General features: G+C 35.1%; 1 protein-coding gene across 8 annotated transcripts in view; it reads left to right on the top strand.

Annotated features, from left to right (window-relative positions):
• ZNF521 (zinc finger protein 521) overlaps window positions 1-26,664 on the top strand; it is a 292,154-nt gene that overhangs the window by 242,248 nt on the left and 23,242 nt on the right. For 4 of the 8 annotated variants that reach the window (XM_039328616.1, XM_039328610.1, XM_039328611.1 and 1 more), the window contains 3 exons: window positions 2,879-2,944; window positions 12,515-12,646; window positions 16,491-16,606. In XM_039328616.1, the coding sequence (XP_039184550.1) occupies window positions 2,879-2,944; window positions 12,515-12,646; window positions 16,491-16,606 (314 nt within the window). Of the gene's footprint in view, window positions 1-2,878; window positions 2,945-8,341; window positions 8,368-12,514; window positions 12,647-16,490; window positions 16,607-26,664 lie in introns of those variants that run through there. The other 4 variants (XM_039328617.1, XM_039328614.1, XR_005554885.1 and 1 more) reach the window with 3 other exon arrangements.

Here is a 26,664-nt window from a genome sequence, read left to right as displayed (position 1 = left end):
CTAATGTCTTTTATATTATTTTTGCTCATTTGATATTTTCCAGAATGCCATAACCATTGTTGACTGAAAATTTCTTATGTATGGTACGGATTTCTATGAATTAGCAACAATGCTTGCGTAGTTTCCATTTAGTGAAGTTCCTGCATTCACAAAACATGCTATAACTAGATCCAGTTAGGGCCCTTTATTTAGTCCATTCCAATTGAGTGCTATTTGCATTGCTGACATGTAATATGCTCTGGTTATGCAGCAATAGGAACCAGATTAATAATATTATGTCTACTATGCCCTCAGTCACACATTCTGTCCATAGTTTTCTTCAAAAGAATGGTTTGCATGTGACAAGTTGCTTTGAGATGGTAATTCTGATTTATTAGATATAGGTAGTCCTTGTTTAGCAACAGCTCATTTAATAACCATTTGCAGTTACAACAGTGATGAAAAAGTAACTTTGCAACTAATCCTTGCATTTATAACCTTTACCGGTCTGTAAAACAAAAGAAAGCTGAAGTAAGATTATAAGCACCATTGCAGTTTATGAACTACTTTTCTTAATGACCAAGTTGCTGGTTCCAGTTGTGATCACTAAACAAGGGTTAGGGTTAGAGATTCTATAGATGCCCTGGGCATTTGGATTCTCTTGTGTAAGCAGTTCCTTTTGTGTTTTTTTTCCACCTGTATGACTTAGTTCAATGTGTAGGTATTGTACAGCAAGATTAAATAACAAAAATAACATTGAAGGCTAGCTAGAAGTATGATTTCATTTTTAATACATGATTATCCACACCAATAGCATATTAATTAGATTATAATGCACTTAAAAATAGAAAAATACAGATAATATTTGAATCAGTTTGAAAAACTGAGTCACTTTTGTTTTTTCCATTTGATTTATTAAAACACAGTTTTGATGTATTTCTTTCAATAATCTAAATTTTTAATAACAGGCATTATCTCCAGGGGAAAAAAATACCAAGACTGGATTGGGTTTTTCCTATTTTCCCTCCAAGTATAAGACCCAGATGTAGCCCATAGGAATAAGTCCATACTTTTTTAAAATTAAATGATAACTAACCATTAGTCATTATAATTTCTGTCTAAGCAAACTTTAGGTAGAAGATGCGAAATAACTTGGATTCATGAAGGTAATTTGCAAACATAAAGAAGAATAGTTATTAATTTTCAGTGATTCCCTTCCTTGCTGCTATATCCCTAAGCACAATATATTGAGTTCTTTTTCAGGAGTGGATTTCCATGGTGCATTGGGACATTTAGAGTATGAGAGAGGCAGTTACAATCCAAGCTTTGGTGATTGATGCACATCTCAGTCTTATAATAAATCCCACTGAAATCAATAGGTGTATATGGGATAGTTTTTAAATCAAAATGTTGGTTCTGAGTTAAGGCAATGATGTAATACTTAGGGCGTTAGTTTATTACTGGAGGGATCCCAGCTGATGTCAGCCCTCAGCTATTCAAATCCCCGGGTAAATTTGGACATATTTTCCTCCCCCCCCCTCTCCCTCCCCCCCAAACCAACCCAACATACTTGATAATTTTATACTGTCTGGGGAAAATTGAAATGCAGTCCTTAACTAAGCCACCTTGAAACTTTGGTGGAAAAGCAAGATGTAAGCATAAAATTATGATTGTGGGATTGTAACCTCAGTTTGAAATTACATGCAAAAACATCCCCTTTCTATTCTCATGATATAATGCTATTATGCAGGCTATAACCTCAGACAACCTGTCAGAAGGATCATAGTTTTAAGCCCTAGATAACTTTGAGGCATAACTTTAAGGCAACTTTGACTTTTATCTTTTTTTTCTTCTCCCCATTTTAAGAAAAAGAGGAATAGTTTTCTGTGTATCCATTTAGCATGCTTTGAAAAATCACTTTCTCTGTCTGTATTATTTTGCTAATATAACAATATTACTTTTCCTGTATACTTTATTCTGCTAATGTGACAATATCTTAAATATATTAAACATACATTCTACCAAATTTAGAATGATAAACCACGAGGAAATATCTGAGTTCATTTTTAAATTACCAAAACATATGAATGAAACTTTCAAGTAGGTTCAGTGCCATGAGAAAGACTTGTATGACTTTCCTTGACCATGTCAAAAAGCATTTAAACTTTATTGTTTAAATTCAGGAGCCAGTCACAGAAAAATATGTCCCAGAAGATTTATTAGGTGTTTATAGCCCAGACTAGTGACAGTTTTTTTCTTAAAGGACTTCATAAGCAAAGATGTTGATACACATTACTGGAACATTATGTGGGAATGACCACAAAAGCATACCACTCTAGGAATATGAAAAATAAGAGCCTAAAAATAAGAATTGCTCAAATGGTGTTCTATTTGTTGCCTGAAAGCTTAAATGAATATCACCAATTTATTCCATTTGTTTATATATCCTGTATAGCCAAAGATAGAACACAAGAAAAAGGCAATAAAATAATGCAGTTTTATGCCAGACTTTGTGTTTCCGTATACCACACTGTGTATGCTGACCGTATCAATAATTCTGTGTCATCGTTATTCACATATTTAATGTACAATGTTTAGAAAAGCCAAAAAAAATTCCAAGGGTACAAGTACTTCTGTGTAACCTGCTGATGTCTTCTGCAGGCAGCTAAGTAGCCTTTTCTTGTGTCTCCTCAAGAAACATTTCTTGACAGGGAGAAGAATGTGTTGTACGCAGTTCACATGGCTGATCCACTGTAATATGGAATTAACTAACTACATGGATCAGTCTTAGAAAGTGTTTCCCCTAGATCTGACAACAGGTAGTGTTTTCTTTATGCTGCATGAAGTTTCCATAAAGTATCTTTTTTCAATTTTACCAATTTGTGTTTTTTCTGTGTAGAACTCGATGGTAGATATACCAGTACTTCCACCAGTTCCAGAATTCCCAGACAGGTGGGCAATACTAGTAGGTATTTAACCTCAAACAATTAGAGAAAGCTATATCTTGCAAGTTGACCAATTTTAAAACAAATTTATAGTTGACAAAACAACAAAGAATTGCTTTCAAAATTAAGAGAACTGATGCTTTAAAATAAGCCAAAGTGTTTTGATTTTGAGTAACTTACCTTTTCCATGAAAATTAATGTAACTTTATTAATTAACACAGATATACAGTATGTAGTTTTTGATTGCTCATTTCATTGTAGTTCTGTGTATTATATAGAACGGCAGAAGAAGGAAGTGTTATTTTGAAGAGAAAGAGAGGTTAAGGTGTCTAAGCTCACAATTAGAAACTGGAACATGGGGCAATACCTACCCACACTTAGGTTTTGCAGTTCTGTGAATCAGCCAAATAATTGTTATAGATAATTATGAACATATCATACAACAATGATATCTAAGATGTTTGGAAAAAGAATTATATTTAAATTTGTATTAATGTATTTATTAATTTAATATATTAATGTATTAATTTATATTAATTCTCCTTGTAATCTAGTATCTTATCAGTATAAGATCTAAACCCTGCCTCATATTTTAAATGAGGCTTTCAGCCCTGAAAGAATAGTTTCAAGTTGCAGCAATAGTATTCAAAATCCAAAATCATCAGGATCTTCTGAATGATTGGGTACTTTGCATAGTAACACTTTCTCTTTTTTAGAGATCCATAAAGCCCATAATCCAAAAGCACCAATATTACTCATGTTACATGGGAACCAATCAGTAAGGAGAAAGAATCATTTTATGTATATCTCCTTTGAGTCTTGGCTCCTCATTGGCATGTTTATGCATTTTGATTAGAAACATTATGGAAGTATCTTCCATAGCAACATTCTGGAATATTTATCAGTGCACTGGTCTAGGCCATAGCTTGGGTAGTCTCCAATCCAAATGCTAATCAGGCCTCCTTTGCTTCAGAGCCCAAACAATATCAAGCAGAGGCATTTATCCATCCATCCATCTATCCATCCATTTCATTAAATGTCCTGCTAATTCCATGTGAGCTCATGGCAGCCTAAAACTAATGCAGTAAGAGCAGGACACACATTTAGTACTGATGTGTTTTCTTCATTTCCCTTGTATAAAATGTATTGGTTTATAAAAAAAAATACATACTAGTGCTCAGTATGTTCAGTTTCTACATTTTTGTTAATCTTTTTGACCTTGACAAATGATAGAACTTTTTTTTTTACTTTTTCATTTTTTTTATTTTTATTTTTATTTTGAGAAATTTGCTTCCCAAGACAGACTTTCCCTAATCTACTTGTTGCCCTAGATAGCTGGCAGACTTAATTTTCACAAACTAATTACTTCAAATTGCCAGTTTTTCACGAATGTGTCACTTCATTAAGGGTCAAGTAAATAAGAAAATTCAGTCACAAATAGCATCAGGCTTTCTTGAGGTTAATGATGATTTTTCCAGTCATCCATGGCATGCAAACATGGTTATGTAGTCAGAAGGGAGACCCTAAATGGGTGTATAGAATAGGACTTCTCTAGGTGTTCCGTCCTTTTTATTTAATTGAGCCCTCCATCCACACCAGCATGGATGCATATTGATGGCAACTTTAACCACAGTCAGACTACTGCAAATTATTTTTTACCTTGAACCAGAAAAATAGCTGGCCAGTATTCACAAAAGAGGCTGAGATACTGGGAATATATAACAGTTATTGATGTAACCAGAACATTTTCCCATGGCGCTGTTCATCTGCTTCTACGCCACTGGATAAACCATTTACCTAGAGATGGTAGCAATTTGGAACAGTCTTATGTTGTGCATAGAGCTAGAAAATTTTAAGATCATCTCTTCAGTTTCTCTGAACAAACTTGGGACTATTTTCCACAACAGCTGCCAATCATCTGCTATACTGTGGTAACATGTACAAATCTGAGAGTCTTAGAATCTTCTCCTGCCCCTTTCCACAACTTTTCTCATCCCTGTTCTCTGGAGCAACAATTTCTTATTTCTTTGAGCATCCCTTCCTTTTGTCATTTAAGGTTTCAAAATAGTTAAGTATAAGATATAGTCCGTTCCATCTGCTGCCAAAGCAAAACTGCTACCACCCACATTTGCTGCCCCAGGCATTTGTCTAGGTACATCTATAAGCCCAGCTTTAATAGAACTGATAAAAAAGAACTTTCTATTTATTGCACTTAAATTATCAGAACTTTTTTTAAAGAGAGAGAGGAGCAGAAATCGTAAGATTCTAATCAGCACAAAATTTAACCAGTTTTTAAAATCATTTCCATTATATTCCATAAAACATAATAGAAGCAGAATAGTATAGTTTTGCAATGCTAGTCCAATTTCCCCTCTAAAGATATTTTTGTCTACCCAGAACAACTACAATCAAGATGATTCCCTACAAGATGTTCCCTATGACATCTTCTCTCTGCCGTTAAGAGGACAGAATGCTAGACTAGAATTAACATTTGTATGCCTCAGCATGGCATTTCTTGGGAAAAGGCCACAGCTCAGTGATGCAGTATATGGCTTGCTTGCAGAAGTTCTCATATTTGATTCCTGATGTCTCCAGTTAGAATGTAGTTCAAGTGACATCTCTGTCTCAAAATCTCTCACAGTCAGAATAGGCAATGTTGGTTTGTACAGATCTGTTGGCCCAGAAGAAGCATCGTTATAGTTCTTTATGTTCTTATTAGTTCAGAGATGAATGTACAGAAAATGTATATGTTGTGTGATTTTCAGACTGCTGTAATAAAGCATAAATGTGAAAATGTTTCTCTTATGTTAGAGAAAGAAGTCTTTGTATATGAAAGTAGAATGTAATGGCCCAGCTTCTGTATTCAGGGAGATCCTTTTTCTCATTACAGTATTACCGTAGTTTATAGTCTGTAGCAGTATATATGCTATAGACTATAGTAGTAGTTTTGATATGCTAGCTTTATGCAGTTTTTGCAGAACTATTTTAATTCCTTAAGTTATCTAGCACATTTTACCTTCTGTACGTTGAAGAGAGGGGTGAAAGTTCTCCAATATTTCTTTGCAGTTATTACTACTTTGCACTGCGTCCAACAAACCTACAAGATTTTGTCTACAATTTTGCAGTAGCAGATTCCTGAAGTACTGTAAACATTTCCCTCTGCAATTCCCAGCTGTACATTTGATTTTTGCATTTCCATTTCCTTACTGCTATATCATGAATTGTTTCAGTTTGGTTTCTTCATCTTTATTTGTTTATTTATTATAATGATACTTGAGAAATTGTAAATGACAGAAGGCCTATTACAATCAAAGAACAATGAGCGTATGTTGGAAGTTTTCAGTCTTTGTTAATTTCTATATTAGATCTTTTAAAAGAATTGTATTGCCCAGCTGGGTGAATTGGGGAAAACCAAAAGAAGATTAAGTTAACACATTTGGCATTCTGGCAAACAACCAACAGACAGTTTGATTCCAATGAGAAGGGAATCATGGTTTAAACCGTAACTATTTAGATTGGATGATAATAGAACAGCATACATAGGCTTTCCCTTTGCAACTATCTATATCTCATGTGGTATCAATAAAATAAAAAGCAGCTAAAGGACATTGTCATGCAAAAAGTAGTTAAATACTTAAGCTGTTTTGCCTTAATAAGAGTGAAATAGGCTCTCACTAAATGGATTGACAGCAATCAGTTGTTAGCAGTAAGCAAAGTAAACTTGATAAGTGACATGGCTAAAACATTGCTGAGTAGCCTTATTGTTCAGTTAGGATAGAAGGAGTAGCAAGGAGTTAGAAATCTACTTGAGCTACCACTGTCTAATTATGACCGTGTGGATAGGAGCTTCTTTGTGCTCATTATTTCATCTTATTTTTTTTCCATTAGAGACTCATCACAAGGGGCCTTACTCCCACTCTACCACAACTCTTGGAAATATAATACTAGGCACAGCAACTGGAAGAGACTCTATATTTGCATAGTAAATGCTACTTTTACCCTAGTAGTATAATGCAGCATTTTATTTGGAAAACAGCAGTTTTCGTGTGTAGATTTCTCAGTCAGCATGTGCTCCAACAATGCACATTATTATGAAAATAGATGATGAGATGCTGATGCTGATGATCTGTCATTTTGACAGCTTGATACAACTTCTACTTAAGAATGTTCTTCACTTGGACATCTTCCTTGAGGCAACTTCAAAAAACAACTGTGTTTATGATGGGGAAAACCATTGTGTGAATCAGGTCTAGAGTAGTTGGTAGATATCTAATTTGTAACTTAAACCCTAGAGGTAATTACTTATAAATTATATTAAATCATACCTATAAGTCCTAATAAAAACAGGGCTCTGCCAATCTATTAAATCTTTCATAGAATATTTTAATGGTTATTAAATCAATTGACTCTAAATCTCACTTTCATGAATGAGTCAGACAGTATTTTCCAATTACTATCATTTACCATCTTTCTAAAGATTAGATTATTCTGATTGATTTTTTTTTAAAGCTCTTCAGTGCTTTTGAAATTTTTTTCCTTGTAAATTTGTTGGGAAAAAGTAATTTGAAGTGGATGTATGAGGGGAGAATAACCTCTTGAAATGATGTTCTGGCACTTCACTTCAAATTTGTCACAACTGTAAATTCTCAAAGTAGCCTTTTTATGTCTGTTTATTTTTGATATGATGTTCAGTATTTCTACATTAAGGGTTCAAATATTAAGGTTTCCTGGGCAGTTATCATTTGGTGTTTTCCAGTTTTATAGCTACAAAAAGCACCAAGATGTATCAATGTAAAATTGGTGTTTCAAAATTAAATACTAACATGATTGAAAATTGGGACATTTTGAGACAATGATATAGTCAACCTTCTCTAGGCCATCCATACTTCAGAGTTATTACTGTCATGTCACTATTACCAATCCATAAAGTGTTTAGTGACAAATGATCATCAATTCTACAGGAATGCTTCTGAAAGGGATTTACCAATACATGTAGTGGAATACAAAAAGTCAGGGAAAAAAGGACCTTAAAAGCATAAATAATCTTAACTAATAGCCCTAACACAAATGATACATTTTTTATAGTTCACATAATATCTTATAGGCCACAGCACCTCCCATTATATCTCTAGAGCAGTTTTCAATTAATAAGCACCTTACAGATTAATTGTAGTCTCAAAACATCTTAAAGGCATCAGTCTGGAAGAGTCTATTTTATAATATTGAGGAGGAGGAGAAGGAGAATAAACCTCTTCTAAACTGTCCATGTAGTGCAGCTATAATGTTTTTGGCCTCATAACCATAGAAATCAATAGCATCCTGCAAGGTTCGACATTCAATTTTATCTCCAACAATGTTAGTGGAAGCCAGAATTCAAACATATTTTTAGTCATGGCTATTTGCTGGGTTTTTTTCAGCATCACCATAAATATGAAGATATTGTTTTAATGGGTTGCCCCAAAACTGAAAAACAGGAGAAGAGAGAAGTAAACCTGGACAATATTCTTCTTTTCCTGGTCAACTTGTTTATTTTCTCGTGAATTCTCCTATTCAGACTTAATATTAGGTATTACTTTTATACTTACAATGTCTTTTTTTAGGCATAAAACCATATATTAACTGGAAAATTATCTTGGAGCTTCCATTAAAAAAAATCATGTGTACATTGGACTTCAAAACATAACTGAAATATAAAATTTGAATGTGCGATTCATGGTAGCAAATTTGAAAAAACAGTCCCCATAAAGTGCCTGTTTTTTTCACAGGCAGGCTGGTAGTACTTTTTGTGAGGAATATATAATTTCATGGGTAATAATTTTGTCAGTCTTACGTTTGCTTTAAACCACTCTATGTAGATGTTTTGCATTTGGCAAATATTTTGGAAGTTGCCATTGCTTATGTTCTCTTCGATAGATCTAAAATTGAGATTCCTTTTTTCTTTTCTTCATTAAAATGCATCCACCCAAATATTTGGAAAGGGGGTCCCACTGGTCTGTGAATAATAAGCCTCCCAGATCAACCTCTGTGTGAGATAAACAGAAAATAAATTTAACAAATTAAATAAATAATAAATAATATACTATAATACCTGATATAATTCACATAGCCGTCTAAGTGGGATTCCCCCCTCCCAATTCACAGACTAATTTAAGAGAGATTTTCCTCCCTACAAATATGCAAATGCCATAGAACATACCAAAAATGGGAAAATGTAGAAATTTTAAGATATAGAAATATTGAAAGAATATAGTGAGTAGCATGGTAGCCTTTTGTAAGGAATAAATATTTGTTGAAAGAAATAAACATTGTATATTGTTGTATACAAATGTTTGCTTCTGCCAACTTTGTTGTAAAAAATAATAAGGTACAGAGAATAGTGAATGGTGTTGGTATAAACTAGATTTATCTAAGCTGCTTTTCTTTTCCTTTTTTCATATTTCATGACTTACTCCCTTTCTGTTTTGTTGTTATTTGTTTTCTTTTGTTTTGTTTTTGCATAATGTTGCTTATGCCGTGAGGGAATAGTTTGGTATATTCAAACATAAACGTTTGTGAATAATGTAACCATTTGGATAATTCTGACATCTTCCAAAATAGCTAGTGATAACTGTTCTTGGAGACCAGAATCAGATGTTTGGCTTGATCAAGAATTAACGTTTAGATTTTAAAAAAAATCAGTGGCTTTATGGGGATATGAGTTACCAAGGAATGCACTGCATTCAGCATGCATAGCACATTTCTTTTTCTCAGCTAGGAAGTATATTTTGAAATCATGTTCAAATTCAGGTAACCAAAAGAAAGTCCAGCCTTTCACATACCACTTCTGTTTTGGATTTCATGAATATGTTGATGCAACTAAACTTTCTAAAATACTCCACTGCAAATGTTTATTCCAAAGGTAAACTGTATTTATTTAGTGGGATTTACTTCCTGATCAGTGGGAGAGATTTTACACCCCCAACTGCACTAGATTAATGCCTGGAGAAAGAAAAAGTTAGTTTTTTTGGTCACACACACATAAAAATTTTCAGAGTTGCCTATTTCTGACTTAGGAGTAGTCTTCCTTTCTGCAGAAAGTTACAATTTCTGATCAAAGAGACAAATCTGTTCTTTGACTGCTAATAGAATTGCTCTCACTGGCTAAAAATATTACACATCGGCAGGATTTTTACACATATATACCGTAGTTGTGTAGTTCTTTTAGCTAAACCATCTCTGATAATGTTAGGAATAAGGGAGCTGGTGCAGCAGACAGCATTAATTTTACGTTAATTATGCTTCTTTGTATTAAGGATAAATCCCAATCATTGTGAGCCAAAACATCAAGAATCTAATCACTTTTCTTGGTTTTAGTTTGTCAGGCAGCAAATAATTGTTGCCTCCTATCTTTTCATCATTTCTTGGGAGTCAGTCATGGAAGGCTGTGTTACTTTACACATGGTGGGACAATTTAGTTGTTATCTTAAAATACACCAGAGTGTTGTACTAGGTGCAGTTGTTTTGTGAGTGTGCATGTGTTTTTATTATTAACTGGCTAATATTATGTACCTGTCAAACCAAACTGTAGATATAACACAATAGTGATATACAGTAGAGGAGGACCTTTTCTAAGATAGGGTGAGGGAATTGAACCCTGTACAAAAGAGCTGGAGGTTGCATTTTACCTAGCAACTGTTTCTAAGTAGGACAACCGATCACTGTTCCCATGGTGGAAGAAAAGGAGCTTGCAACATTGCTGAAAAGAAAGACTAACCTAGGATGAACAGGGAGGGGGAAAGGTCACCAAGGGCCTGCAGCTGAGAGGGGGGAGGTTTTAGGATCAATTTGGTAGTACTTGGAATGCCTCTATCTGGGGGAAAAATGAAGGACCTCTGAGACTCTCAGTAAGATGGTTGCTAATAAGGGGAGGAGAAAGCCAGTTCAAAGATAATGCAGGCTTTCATGTTCAGGACAAAGATCTGTTGTCCCATGCAAGTTTTTAAAAAGGAGAAACCTTAATACTTATCAAAAGTAAACATTAGTATGATATGTGGTAACATCTAAATAAAAATAGAATCTACAAACTCTTTCACACCCAGTACAATCACGGTCTATGCAGCTGACAAGAAGTTGCATGGATGAAGTTATAACATCTGTCATAGAGGAAAGTTTATAATGAAACAATACAAAAATAAGATAGGAAAGGAAAGATACCTGAACACTTGCTTCTTGCTTTATAGCAGCGGTTCTCAACCTATGGGTCGCGACCCTATTTGGGGTCGAATGACCATTTTACAGGGGTCGCCAAACAACGTGATCCGCCATTTTTCCCCCTCGGGGCGGCGTCGCGCATGCGCGCTGTGCATGGGGGCGCCGTGCATGCGTGCTGCACATGGGGGCGCCGCCGTGCATGCGCACCGTGCATGGGGTGCATGCATGGGGGCGCCGTCACACAAAGGTTGAGAACCGCTGCTTTATAGGAACTTTATAGGAACTTTCTGCATGATAGTTTTGTAGCCCATCAGATTTAAGAAAAACTAGACAACTAGTTGGATTCTCATTGGGTCATCCTTTGAAAGATAGGTAGTACAATCTGATGTGACCAGAATGAACATTAAATTTAGGCTGACCATATATATTTTTTTACCCCAATGCTGGATGGTCCTGTGATGCTCTAAAAAGAATATGTATCATAAATAAAAACAATAATTGTAGTGGCAAACAAACTTCAATAATAAGTCAATGTTTATTTACCTAAACTGATACACAGAATAACCAAGGGTGGGCACAAAAGCAGTGGGAAAGGAGTGACTTCTGACTTCCTCCCTGCTTCCCTGTTGATTTTGCTTGTGGGAAATTGGCGGGAGCATCAAAAATCAGGATCCCATTACTATTTGCCACAACTTTGCAAATAAACTGATACGAACAATTTTCATTCCACAAGATTAGTGGGTCCCAGATTTTTTAATGCATTCTTTAAGTTAGCAGATGTTAGATAACCTTGATTCAGAAATTGTTGTGGTATAATGCTCTGTTCAGGATAACTTGAGGATGTAAACAAACAAACAGATAAACATGAGCATTATAGTTGTATATAGATAGTAGAAATATTTGAGTTTTCTTCACTTTTGTAGCATCAAATACTTGGTAGCTCTTATTCACCTAACCTGTACATAGAGTGATTGCTGCCAAAACAAAACTGTAATATCCACTCTTATTCTACTGTAGACTTTGGTGCAGAATAAATTCTACAGCCAAATCAAGGGCACCAAGATAATTATCTAATTAATTAAATCTAATTATCTAATTAATTAAAACTGGATGCATGTGCACACTTTTGTATTACCAGTTGTGTTCAATTACATTTATATTATTAAATCTAGCTGCACTTACTTCTAATTCTTGCTAGCAAGCAAATGTTTTAATAGCAACAGATTTGGAAGAGAAAGAAAGGATTGCTTTGGGGCACTTCTTGAAAAGTTGTTTAATAAGTGATATTTATCATTTATGATTGCTTTATTCTCTTGCAAAGTGTCCTGTATTTTTTGACAAAACATTAGAGGGCAAGTGTAACCAATAATAATACATTTTCTCCAATTTTACCCCATCAGATGAAGGACTAAACCATGAATGCAAGTTGTGCAACCAGACATTTGATTCTCCTGCCAAACTCCAGTGCCATCTAATAGAGCACAGTTTTGAAGGAATGGGAGGAACCTTCAAGTGTCCAGTCTGCTTTACAGGTGAGACTCTGATAGGACTCATTCATTGTGCACCTTGGCTTTAATTGACTCATCTATATTCTTCAGTGATATCATTTATGCCACACTATTGAAATCGGGATTCTATCTTTCCAACATTCCTCTCTCACAAAATATATATTTATCTAATTTGTAGGATGGGACTCAGAGATGGGATCCTCGTGCTGTGTAACAGGTTTTCTGCTTATTCAAAGTATTGAGGGAGAATGGGGATGGGATTTCTTCCTCCATAACTGCATTCCTACATGTGATATCTTTGGCTGGCTTTATACAGTTTTTTTCATTGGAATACATAGCGTTAGAGAGAGAACTAGGGTATTACTATTATATTTCTGGATTATAGTCATCCTTGAAATACTGATAAACTACCAAGACTGTTTATTACTTACCGAAAATATGGAGAAAATAAACAGTTTTTCATATTAACAGCAGGAAGCTCTTAATTGAAAATAGTCTTACTTTACCTTTTCTTGCCCAAATCTTAGTAACTTTCAACCTTATTACTGGTTTTTCTTGGAAGCCAGTATTTACTTTAATATCTGTTTTTAAAATAAGACTTTTAAAAGCAGTATATGATACAATATTGGGAAAAGAACCTGATATTCTCAGCTGAAAAAAATAAACAAGTTTGGTCTAATGTAGGGGTCTCCAACTCCCAGTCTGCAACCTGATAATGATTCTCAGCCCTTTGGGAACCAGACTGTGCAAGGGGCAGGTAAGTGCGCAAAGCTTCATTTGCACATGCTCAGGAGCTAGGATGCATGCATGAAACTATCCCCTTCCCCACATTGCCAATGCCGCTGCTGGTGGTCCATGGAGCCATAAAGGTTGGGGACCACTGTTCTAGTGTAACTTGGCTAGGGTTGTCGTGAGGAAAATAGGAGGAGAAAGGAGAATTAGGTATGTTAGCTGCCTTGAATTATTTTTCAAAATAATAAAGGCAGGATATAAATAAATACGTACAGAAATAAAAAATAGGCTACACATGTTGAGTATGACTATATTTGGGCTATGCATGGCACTGGTATTTTCCCCACCAAAATTGATGATGTTTGTTACTGAAATAAATGTGTGACTATTTTTGCAGAAATTAGGAATGAAGTAAAGTACATCTATGTGCAAGTGGATTCTTATCCTATCTTTTATTACCATCAGTGACATCAGTGAAATACTCTAAGACAGGGATGTCCAACCTATGACCCATGGGCCACATGCGGCCCTGGAAAGTTAGTAATTCTTGCCTCCAAAGTAGTAAACATTAACTATATTATATATTTTATATGTGGCCCAAGACAATTCTCTTCATTTAGTGCAGCCCAGGCAAGCCAAAAGATTGGACATAGTGCTCTAAAACATGATCCTATTGATTGTCAATTAAATGATCATTGTACCACTATCATAAACTACCATGCTGAAATCAAAAAGACACTGTCAACGCATAGTGTGTGAATTCCTACACCAGACTAAAGTATGTTAATCAAATACATCTAAATGCAACACAAACAACACATGGCTCTCTGTGCCCATACAGCTTGCATGTTGATTCATTATGAGCAGTCAGTATAATGACTTGCAGCTGAGTCACTCTTTTAAAATATATGAAAATCTTTCCTGCTTAATCATTATATAATGCATGCTGCTGTTACTCAGTGATAAGCATGCATTTGTGACTTTATTCAGTGAATCATGAGTATATACTACCCTTTCGATCTAAATCTACTACATCCTCCAAATTGCCTTACCTTTAGATTAATTTCAGCCTACCCAACAGCAAATCATCTACTACTTTTCTTTCTATAACTAAACTAATCCCATGCTATTTTTTTTCCCTACAATATCCAGTGCTATCAGGATAGGGACTCAATCACATATCATTCTAGTGAAAGAAACCACATCTGTCAGCTTTTTACAGATCCACTTTCTTTAAGAGAAGGCCTCTTGCACAGTGTGAAACAGAGACTTTCTGGATGAAGCATAACTTAAAACTATAATTGGAAATCTAACCATTTAAGAGCTGCATAGAAACATTTTATTTCTAATAGCAGTAATGCCATTGAACTTTACAGTTTAAATATAGTGTCTAGATGCAGGATCTGTTTTCTAAGGGTAAAGTCAGCAGTCTGCACAGCTGTGTATCATCAATAGGATGCATTTCAGGATTATTATTTCTACACTGAAAAGAAAACCTCAAAATGTTATTTCTTGTTCTTTGGCAGCACTTTCCCCAATAAAACAGAGGCAAGCCTTGCTGTTATTTCTAATTATTGCCTCCTACTTACTAGTTAAACATTTTTCCTCTGTATTATAACATTTAGTTACTTTTCAACACACAGGTTGCTCTAATAATGTTTGAAGCTAGTTTTGTTTTCAACAGTGTGCCTGTCAGCCATGCTGGTTTGGTAATTCCCATAGTTGAGTTTTTGTTTCGTTTTCCACATTTTTCTACATGTAGACAGAAGTCATTAATGTTGAATTTATATACTATATTTATACCTAAAGTGTATTGTAGGCAACTTTTAATACCATTTGTGATTTTAAAGCGTAAGTTTTGGCTGTGTAATAAAACATTAGAAAAACAATTCTATTTCTGTTTCTTTCCATGAATAGATTTCCCAAATAACAACAAAAACAACATTTCAGCTAGAGGCTTTATAAAATGTGTTCAAAGTATTGAAACTCTTATTCCAATATGTATGTTGAAAATGAAAACATTTTTTTGCTGATGGGGTAAATAGATACAGCACATTAATGATAGACAATGATGTTTTAGGAGTAATATGCTATTAAATTTATACAATGTGCAGAATATTAACAAGAACTGAGAATCACCAATATAAATTTTATATGGAAAATGGAATCCAATAATTTTAATGTAATGAAAAATGTGATTAAAATGTATGACTCATAAGAACCCTGTTCTAATTCTTTCTTTGTTGTTGGCATTCAATTAGAATTATTTTAATGATTAGGAATGGAGTCAAAGTTAAATGCCAGCATCTTTAATAAATCCTTACTCTGCCTATACAAATTAATATTGTATATGCAAACTTTTTTTAGGTCACAGTGCACCAGGCATCCATCAGAAGTCAGTGCTGCCAACCCAAACACTGCCTCTGGCATATACAATTTAATTATTAATACTATGTCTCCTAGGTAAACTGTTACACAGTCTTAGGGCCTTGTTTGTAGTCATTAAAATTGAACGTGTTTATATTATTGAAACCTTTGCATTCAGTGTGTGCTCAACGTTGATCTTAAAGTATCCAAAGAGAATTTACCTGTAGTTCTGTTTCACATTTATAGATATTGCCCAAATATAGCTGTGGGATATAATTTTTAACATTAATCATTTCTGTACAGAATTGTTTCAATACATTAACACATTTCAATACAGGATAGAATCGGCTACTTAGGCAAATACACAAAACAGGCTTTAGAATCTGTTGCTTCCAAATTTTTAAGTAGCAAGATTTTTAATGTTGAGTTTTAGTGGAGTATGGTTTAATTTTAAATTGTTGTGGTAAAATGGGAAAAGTACACTTCTAACTGTTTGTGATTTAAGTCTTATTTGATTATGTTTTTACCAGACATATAAGCATAGTTCTTTACAAAGAATAGAAAAGAAAATTAAGACTTGAATGTTCAGCTGAATAATCATGGCTGGTGCCTATTATAGCAACAGTGTAATCAGAAATTATAGGGTTCTTTGATAATTGTACCCTTTGCAATTGCTGGGAGTAATGAGGAAATGTTCACCGAAAAAAGTCTTTCAATGTAATAAAATGAACTAACAAAAAGTTCACATTTTCCTTTTTGATGTTTCCAGTATTTGTTCAAGCCAACAAATTGCAGCAACATATTTTTTCAGCCCATGGGCAAGAAGACAAGATCTACGATTGTACACAATGCCCACAGAAGTTCTTCTTTCAAACAGAATTGCAGGTATTTTGCTTTTCCTCTGTTTGCATAGAGGGGGCATAAAATATATTATTCATTAAGTACTAATTATTGGCTAAATTGCTCCAATGTATTGGTTTCTGTGAAGTTCTACAATGCTTCCTGAGCAGAGGGGTAAGAAGAGATGGATCAGAATAAAAGATATATGTAGTCAGACCACAAGGTGAACTAAGTTGTTTCCGAGAACTTTAAAGCATGTCAGGGGGTACTGTATATAAATTGGAAAATAATTTTGTATTTTTTAACCCCAAACAGATAATTGCATTTTGGAAGTTCTACCAAACAGTTTCTGATCAGCTGCTGTTTGACAGAAACAAAACCTGAAACATTTTGGTTGTTTAGGGTTACAGTTTGAGCTGTACTCATAAGGATCCTGGAGTGCTTTTACACCTCCTCTGTCTGGCAATGGCCTGCCCACCTCCTGATCTTGCTTTCCTCTTTTTCCTCCCACAAAACTACTGCCAGGACTGAAGTTTGCAGGTGCTGTCACCAACGAAAATCCTTATCTTGTCTTTTTCATTCCATATGCAGATGATATAATCTGAAATATGCATGTTTTGGGTTGGACACAGGTCTCCCAAAGCCAGCTGTTCTATGCCTAGATTTTTTTGTGCATGGAACATCCGTACTGTAGTGTGGATTTGGAAAAGCTGGTTAGTTCATTTACATTTCCCTTATCTACTAAGGATGGTTAAAAAGCTATAGTTTTTTAGTCTCATAAAAAACTATATGTATATGTATAAAATTTAAATAACAGCTATAAATCAGAAACAAAAAAGCCTCACTCATTTCATAGAAAAAGAATTGGCAATGCTACATTCGTAGGTGCCAAACTACCTGCAGGAGACATAGATGGTGTCTGTGAATCCCAAATTAGCAACATCTGGAGAATTCCAGGCGAGAATGCCACAATCTCATGAGGTTATACAAGAATCAGATCATTAGGGCCTCATAAGACGTAATTGTTTCACCAGATACCTACCATATTTTTAAATATATATATTTTTGGACAACCAAATGACTCTGTGATTACATTGTCATTTAAAATACTGTTGATTTCTCCCACTTACATCTTTAGGTAGAACGAAGTGATCCCTGGAAAGCAGTTGGAGCTGCTAATATCTTGATTCCATCCATGAAATCACTTGAAACAAACCATTTGTTTCAAGTATTCTGAATTTCACTATATAAATTTCTAGAGTCCTGAACACAATACTTTGAAAGCTAATATATTCTTTATAGTAGCAGATAGAATCTGTAATTGCTCAGCCCCACAAATAATTCCACACCCTACAAGCAGTTGCTATCATGTAACATTTAGATGTAACTAATTAGATGTAGCTATAAAAGGGCGGCAGGAATCTGGAAAGCACAGGAGTGACTCTTGCATCAGCAATATTTAAAGCAGGGGTCCCTAACCTATGGGCTAGCACTGCTATGCAGGCACTAGCAGCCCATTTGCACATGCACGGGGGCACTAACACCACCACCAGCATCAGGCAGATGTTAGAAGTCTGCTTGTGCATGCATGCGGGCCCTAGCAGCCCGTTTGTGCGTGCTTATGGTGCACGTGGCCCACTTGCTCATGTGCATGGCCCATTTGCACATGCGCACATGTGCTCGTACCATTATCATGCACGCAGCCATTTATGTGTGCTCATGCGGGGCCATGCGCGCACACATTTCCCTGCTTCTCTCTTTCCTTCTGGACTGCCAAGCTGGAAAGGTTGGGGAGCTCTGATTTAAAGTGCTTGTTTTAAAATGGGTGGACTGCCACCTCTGCTCCAGGAGGACATGGCTGGCACCAGCTAATGTTCCTGACTAACCCTGCACAATATGGCATATGAAAAAGGAAAAGGCTACTGGATAAAAGAGAACAAGAACCAAATTTGGGGCATGAACTATTACCGAAGTATTGAAGGGTCATCACAGGGACAAATTAGATAGAATTTAATACGATAAACTGATTTGTTCCTCAGTTAGTCTTTGTTCTCAATAATAGGAAGGAGGTACAATATGCAATTATGCATCAGTACTGTAACTGAGAATTGTGATTTTATTGGTATAAACCCTATCCTCAGTTTTGGCTTGACACGATGACTAACTGTGACTACTTTCATAACCTAGATATTTGTTCTGTTCTGATATAAATAAGATCACTTTGTTCCAGCTTCTTACTATATCAAACATATTTATTTGATTGTAGATACAAATGCAGTACATTCATTTATCCAAAGCATTTCATGTGCAAATTAGTTTAATCAAAAATTTTCTAGAGGTGTAGAACTAAACTGTAGTAATTATTTTGCTAGCTGAATAATAAAGTATTAAGTTGGGTAAGGCTTAAAAATACTGTCTTAATTATTATGTTACTCAATAGTTCTATTAGTCTCATAGCAATTGCCATAGCTTGAATATTTCTGATAGAATTCTTCTTATCAGGATTTCATCTTATTTGGCAGTCTTTTTCTTGAACCTAGAAGGAAGTTTTGTCCTTCATTAAAAGTAATAATGTTGAGTCAGTGCTATTTTGTTGTAAACCCACATTCTGCTTTCAGTGGGATACTATAGAGATTACACTAGAGAGAAATGGAAAGAAAGAAAGTTTAAAGATTATTATGTGAAGATAGAATGTTTTTTAAAAAATATGGCTAAGCTGTTACTACATAGCAAATATGGATTTGCTAAGAAAAAAGATTTCTATTTCACCTACTGAAAATTAAGAAAATTGCTTATCTAAAATTATTGAACTGGTTTTTGGCTTCATAAACAAGCTACAAATAGTGATGCAGCATTTTTAAAAAATAAGATGAATGCACCCAATGAGATAACATGTGGAAACTTATACATTCATAAATTCCACATTTTATTTATTTATTTTATTTATTAAAATTTATAGACCGCCCCACTCCCACAGGACTCCGGGTGGCTAACAATAAAAACACAACATAACTTAACAAAACAAATAATACAATAACATTCATCCAGGGGTCAGATTTTATAAACCCCAGGCCTGCCGGAAAACCCAGGTCTTAAGCAGCTTGCGGAAAACCAACAGGGTGGGAGCGGTCCTAATCTCCGGGGGGAGCTGGTTCCAAGACGTGGGCGCCATCACAGAGAAAGCCCTCCCCCGCGGCCCCGCCAAATGGCACATCATAACAACATGCCAATAAAATAGATTGATGAATCTAAGCATCTAAAGTTGTTATTGTATCATATTTACCTTGATGAAAAGTAATAAAATACACCAAAGCTGATGATTATTGATGAAATAATATCTATTCAAAGAACTATTTTCTATAGCTTTTGAACTAATTTAACTAAGAAAAACCAGCTTAAGCAAAATTAGCAATGTGGCTTCCCATTTCACCTGCAGTTGATTCTATAGGTCCTTGTGGCATGCACTTTAAATGTAAATGATAAAACACACATAATCTTAATTCCACCCATTTTTCTTGCAGTGGAAAATGCGTATTGGAAACTGGCACTAGATTGTGCTATAAAAATGGCTGATAATGTTTTTTGTTCATTAATGTGTGCCTCCAAACAGCCATTGTGCTTGGAAAAGAATTCAATGCAGTAGTGGCTTTTAAATGAAAGGAGTTTTAAGCACAAGTTTAGTAGGGGCCAGTTTGTTTATAGTTTCTCAGGAGTTTCCTCCCCCCTCCCCCCTTCTAAACTTATTCTCAACAGATGGTCTAGAGTTCAAAATATTTTGTATATATCCTTCATCACTGATAGGTGCAGCTTTATCTGTGATTTAATGAAACACTGAACTGAGTTGACTATAGAATTCCCGTGAAGGCCAAATAAACTAATATAGGTTAGCATTGCAGACTGGGATTAGATACAAGAGCTCTGAAAAGATGATAACCATTGTGAAATCATTGCAATCAAATTTAGGTGATCTTAATGCAGCATGTGGCTACTATTAGTAATTAATTATTCTAGCAAGCTTGCTTTAATAAGTCAAATTGTAGCTGCATGTTCAGAGCCCTAGCTTGTGACATGTATTGTACATTTTTGGAAGAAAGGAACAAAAGTTCATGGTAAAAAAGATTATATAATATAAAAGAAAATGCTGTACAATTTCAATTGCTTTGGCTTAAATAAGAAGTATAAATAATACTTATCAGATTCTAAATGTAATTTCTGAGAATAGGAAATATAGCCATTTATCCTTTATGGTAAAAGATAAGATATAATTACTTTTCAAAAATTAGAAAATGCAGAGAATGAGAATTTAAAACTGTTCAGTAAAGAGATAAAGTGGAACAAAAGGTCATATAAAGGCCAGATTTACAAGTAAAATCCAACCGGTTGATTTAGGAGAACCGTGTACTAAATTAGAGGTAAGCAATATTTGGCCTCCATATATTATTGAACTGCAATTCCCATCATCCCTTACCATTACTAATGCAAGTTAGGCCTAATAGGAACTGCATGAGATTAAAAAGATTATTTCAGTTCAGTGATTTTATGCTAATAATAGAACTTAGGGCTTTTACTTAGCCAAGAAACTTCTGTTTTGAAAATATCCAGGAGCACAACACCCCCCCCCATACATACACACAGCTGTCTAGATTTATCAAATACTTTGTTCATTTGTAAGCACTGCATTTTCAGTATTTTATTTGGCTAGTCCAGTGTTTCTCAACCTTGACAATTTTAAGGCATGTGGACTTCAACTCCCAGAATTCCACAGCCAGCAATGCTGGCTGTGGAATTCTGGGAGTTGAAGTCCACATGCCTTAAAATTGTCAAGGTTGAGAAACATTGGGCTAGTCTAAGGCCAACAAGAAGAAGATTTGCTGTAGAAGAAAATCCATATTATAGAAGACAGGTTGGGTTCATACACTACTTTAATTTATAGTGTGGCTTGCTTTGTTTGATCTTAGTGTTTTTAGTGGTTAAAACTTCTTTTTAAATCTCATTGTATGATCCCAAGAAATTGTGGCTTATTCAACTAGAATCAGGGGTCCTCAACCTTGGCTGGCTGAGGAATTCTGGGAGTTGAAGTCCACAAGTCGTAAAGTTGCCAAGGTTGAGGACCCCTGAACTAGACATTGCTAAGCAAACTATGGCTTAGTACAATGAGTAGACCAAAAGTACCTGTCATGTCTGTTTTATTGCTGTATTACATTCTTTATGCAATTTTGATATAAAATCTAAAATCCGTTCTGTGTTAGCCAAAAAACTAAACATTTGGAGTGACATTTCAAGTGTGCTGCCATTTACAATACTATTGCTATTGAGCTGCCACTCATTAGATTGGAAATTGTTTGCATTTAATTTTGAGACTGACACTACAAAAGCTTGCAATCTGTTCCTAACAAAAGAGATAATAATGGAGCTGAAATCAAGAGTACTGGCCGCAGTATTGCCCCAACAATTATTGATAAATCACATAAGGAGTGGGAACTTTCAACTGAAGCAGATTAAATGTGAAGAATATATTCTTAAGGGGAAAAGGTAAGAGTGTTTCTTTAAAATAAAGAATTAAAGTTGACAATTCTGAATCCCTGGAATGTATGAAAAAAAACCTGCCCTTGTTTTTCAGCCCCTGAAATTCATCTGCGATTGCACATTAGGTCAAGCTAATCTTTTGACTTATTTTTATTTTTAAAAAAGCCTATATGAATTCCAATGAACCTTAGTCAGCTGAAGTGAAATGGTTTCACATAATAAATAGCCTTATTTCAGAAGTCACCAGGTTGACTAAATTTAGTTAAATAATCAAATTGGAGTTTGCGTGTAGAACCTCTTTGCTGTTAATTCAGGGGCCAATAACCTTGTACCCTTGAGATGGTTTAGATCAGTGCTTCTCAATCTTTTTAATGCCGCGACCCCCACCCGGTCGTAAGTCGAGGACTACTCAACCGGTCGTAAGTTGAGGACTACTCAACCAGTGCAGCACCGTTTGCAGAATGGGACTTTTGGCGGGCTCAGCAGGGCAGAGATAGCCTGGACAATTCCTATTGGCTTTTGAAAGCCAATAGAATTAAACTCTATTCAAGAGAGTCTATTCTATTGGCTTTCAAAAGCCAATAGAATAAAAGGGAGGAGCACAGCTAAGGAAAAGGGGGAAAAAATGGCGGACTGCGTTGTTTGGCGACCCCCATGAAATGGTCGTTCGACCCCAAATGGGGTCCCGACCCACAGGTTGAGAACCACTGGTTTAGATTAAAACTGACACTAACGCCCGCTGACATTAAGGGACAAGGGACAGTAAAAGATTATTGGGACTGGAACATCAGATTGCCTAACTCCACTTTAACAAATATGGTTGTGTGGCTTCATATCAAGGTGATTTCTTCCATCTGTGATGCAGGAGATAAAAAACAGTAAATTAGTGAGGTTTGTGGATCACAAGTCTACTTAAAATTAATTTACTGGGGCATATAAACTGAATTTAGACACAGTAAAAAAAGGGGGGGGGGAGTTTGAAGCTTCTTCTAAGTCTCACTCAGTTCCTGGTGACAATATGGACAGTTCTCTATATTTTAATTGGTAATGCTAAAGAAAGTATTTACTGTTGTCTCCTTCCATAATATATGTTTCCCTTTCCACAGGCCTGCAATTTTTTGGTGATCTATCCAGGATCAACCATATCCAAACTTGCTTAACTTTTTCAAGTTTAGCCAAAGATAGTTTGGTACTGCCTCTTCTGGGGACAGACTTATAAGTGATGTGCTATTTTCCTGGCAGTCCATTTCCATTTCCCCCAATAGTTAACATGTACGTAGTTTGATCTGAAATAAATACTTTGGGAGAAATATTTCTTTTTTGTACTTTTTTTTCTTTTTAAATCATATTTTAAAATTTTAATGCTTAAGAAAAGAATGCTTCCAATTCCTTCCACTGCTATTTTTCTCCCCTGGGAACTGAAGGATTTTACAGCTATATTAGTCTTTCATAAGGTAATTCTTTCCTGAAAAAGAAACTTCCTGGTTTAGAGTGTGTGAACTCAACCTGCCTTTGATTGGCCTATTCAAATGTAATCACTCCCAGTGGGTAGGTGGTTCATTAGTCCATGAATATTTATAGCTCTTAGTAAAATACACTACATTAGACTGTCACAGTTACATTCTCATAGTACCAAGAAGTATGTAAAATGATTAAACAGCTTGGCTATGTATACAATTGAAATATTTTTCTCCCTATAGGGACAGTTGTAATCATGTATAAAGTACCCTTCTTTTCTTCAAAGGGTTCTAAATATTGTTTAAATACAATGTCATTTAATGTCACTATACTTTGAAAAAATTCAGGATCACATGGCACTTTGTAATCTGGATAATATGCAATAAGTAATTGCACAGATAGCAGTTATTTCGATTTATGTGAATATGTATGTGTGCTTTCGTAAAAATGCTGTACTATGCAGTAAAAGGAAACTTTTGTTTATGCTATTATATTTTTAGCCTACTTTTCAAAGGAAGAAAATGTTTTCCATTATGGTTGAAATAAAATAACTATTATGCATAATACTGAGAGGAAATATGAGACAGTCATTATAGCAATTTTTACATTTTATAATGTTTTATAAGTTTTCTAAAAAAAAAAAAAAAAGCAGTTCCAGAAAGTGAAAATAGTTTGCATTGTAGTAATACAAACATTCAGTGGAATATTCAGAAGGAAAGGTTTAAGTCCACAAAATTCATACAAACATTGCTACTCAAACTGTATTCCTCAACTTAATAATAAAAGGTTCTGTTAGATATACTAGTTAACTATTTACTGTCTAAAAGCCATAATTTATATCTAGCATTATCAACTTCTTTGCTTTCTGATTCATTCATAGTTGGAATCTCAGTTAAGTTCAAGATTTGTTTTAAAATATCCCAATAGAATAAATATGTAAGAAGGAATCACAGTGAAGTATTTTGTCAATTTTATAAAACTAAAATTTTCCTCTTAAATAATTTATTTTATGTCTATAATTATTCCAAAAACCAATTTAGAGGGTGGCATTCAGTGTACATAGAAAAAACTGCGGCTTCATTTTCACACTTTTTTGGGGGGGGGGTTATGTTCCCATTTTAACTTCTCATGTTTTTATAACAATGTTATTTACTTATTATATAGTGGGAAATAATTTCTCTGTGTGTGTATGTATGTATATTTGTGTGTATGTCTGCATGTGTGTTTATCAAAATGAATACTCTTCCCTTTTCTTAATGATCAGTTTAGCATCTCTGCACAATGAAATAGTTTTAAAGTAGAAAAAATGTTATCACTGTTGAGGATTGCATTTCCCACAGCCACTGCAAATACCAATGCTAATTAGTTAAATCAGTTGAAGAATAAGGTAATATAATAACCATCATATTCTGTAAAAATAAATAGTATTTCTGATAAATTAGTAGATGGACAGTGGAATTTGAATTTGTAGTCCAAAACGTAAGTATTCCTGAATGCCAGTTCACATTCTATGGAATTAATGATGACATCAATCTAGTATACCAGCAGTCCCCAACCTTTCCACCTTGGTAGCCCAGTGCGGGGGGGGGGGAAACACATGAGTGGCAGGCACACTCTTCATTGGTGCAAGCGGCAGGCACATTCACCATCCTCTCGTGCAAATGGAGCTTCACACGTGAGCAGAGGACACTTGCACTTGAACACCCTTCACTTGCGTGAGTGGAGCTTCGTGCAAGGGCCCACCCCTCGTGCAAGTGGAGCTTCGCACATGTACACACTTGCCCATCGCTCGTGCGGCTTGGTTTCGAACAGGCCGCAGTCAGATAGTGGGCTGTGGCTCAGGGATTGGGCACCCCTGCAGTATACTATAGCTATTCCAAGCTGCATTCTAAATTCAGATCCAGAATTCATTACCAGCAAAATATCTTCTTATATTGTACCTGTTTCTGCCAAAGAGCATTTGTATCATGACAAGCATTGGGTTAATTATGCCTTTATTCACATAGGTAATTAGTGAGTTTTTGAAAAAAAATGTCAAAAAACCCCCCCTATTTTGGCATGAAAAAAGCTGCTTCACATATAAACACTGATGGAAGAGAATATTTGTAGCTCATGGTTGTAGCTCAGAAACTGTGGTGCTCTCTGATCTTGGTTGTTTTTTTTGCAAACATTTCATTACCAAATTAAGTAAAGATTATGATAATAACTGGTGATATTACCTAGGTTTGTAATGAAACATCTGCAAGAAAACAACCAAGATCAGAGAACACCAATGACTTCACATATGAATGAAATATTCTATTTTTCTACTAGAAAAAATACAGGAAATTTCCTCTTGTTTTCATATTGTTTAGAAACCTAATCCCACAAAACAGTGATTACTTTCTTAACTGGATGATTTTGGAACTGTATTTTGAACCAAATAATGTTCCGTATACATTCTTTAGTATGCAAATCTAAAGAAGATAAGCTGGGCAGAATTAGCCAATGAAGATAAGCTGGGCAGAATTAAACTTTCACAGGCCAGCTATGTTTTCTGAAATCATCTTTGCTTTTCTTGCCAGTATATTGCCACCAATGGATGGCATAAGCTCCATTCAACAACTTATTGTTAGTCGGGCCATTCTCTTGCAAATAGAAGTTGTCATTGCATTATCTTTCATCTAAAGTTGAAAATAAATTACTGTTATTTTTAAAGAGCCAGAAGTACTTTGGACTATTTCCCTCTCCCTCCCTTTCTCCTAATCGAATTCTAACTCCTTCATGGATAATCCTAATGATTGAAGCACTTTAATCTAAGATTGTTTTGTATTTTTCTGACATTTAGAGGCAATTATAATAATGTGTTGAGCAGTAGCCCAAGAATCTTGAACTTTCCATGAAACTGAGGACAGTCCTGGCCACATTCAGTCTTTTTCACTAATTACATTATCGTAATTAAATTATGAGTGAAAGGAGCTCTAGGGTCCATTTTTTGACTTCAAATTATAGAAATTGAAATCCAACCTGCTAGAGAGGATGAGGTTCAAAAAAGCTGAAAGACGATTTTACACTATACTAATGGCTCTTCAAAATTCTTTTTCAAAATAGTTGTCAGAGAAATTGAAAAGGTGACTTCT

This window comes from Crotalus tigris, unplaced genomic scaffold (genome assembly GCF_016545835.1).
Source record: "Crotalus tigris isolate CLP2741 ecotype Arizona unplaced genomic scaffold, ASM1654583v1 scf7180000024382.2542628, whole genome shotgun sequence".
Classification (NCBI taxonomy): Eukaryota; Metazoa; Chordata; class Lepidosauria; order Squamata; family Viperidae; genus Crotalus; species Crotalus tigris.
Note: the sequence above shows the minus strand (reverse complement) of the source record. Positions and strands in the feature narration are given on the sequence as shown.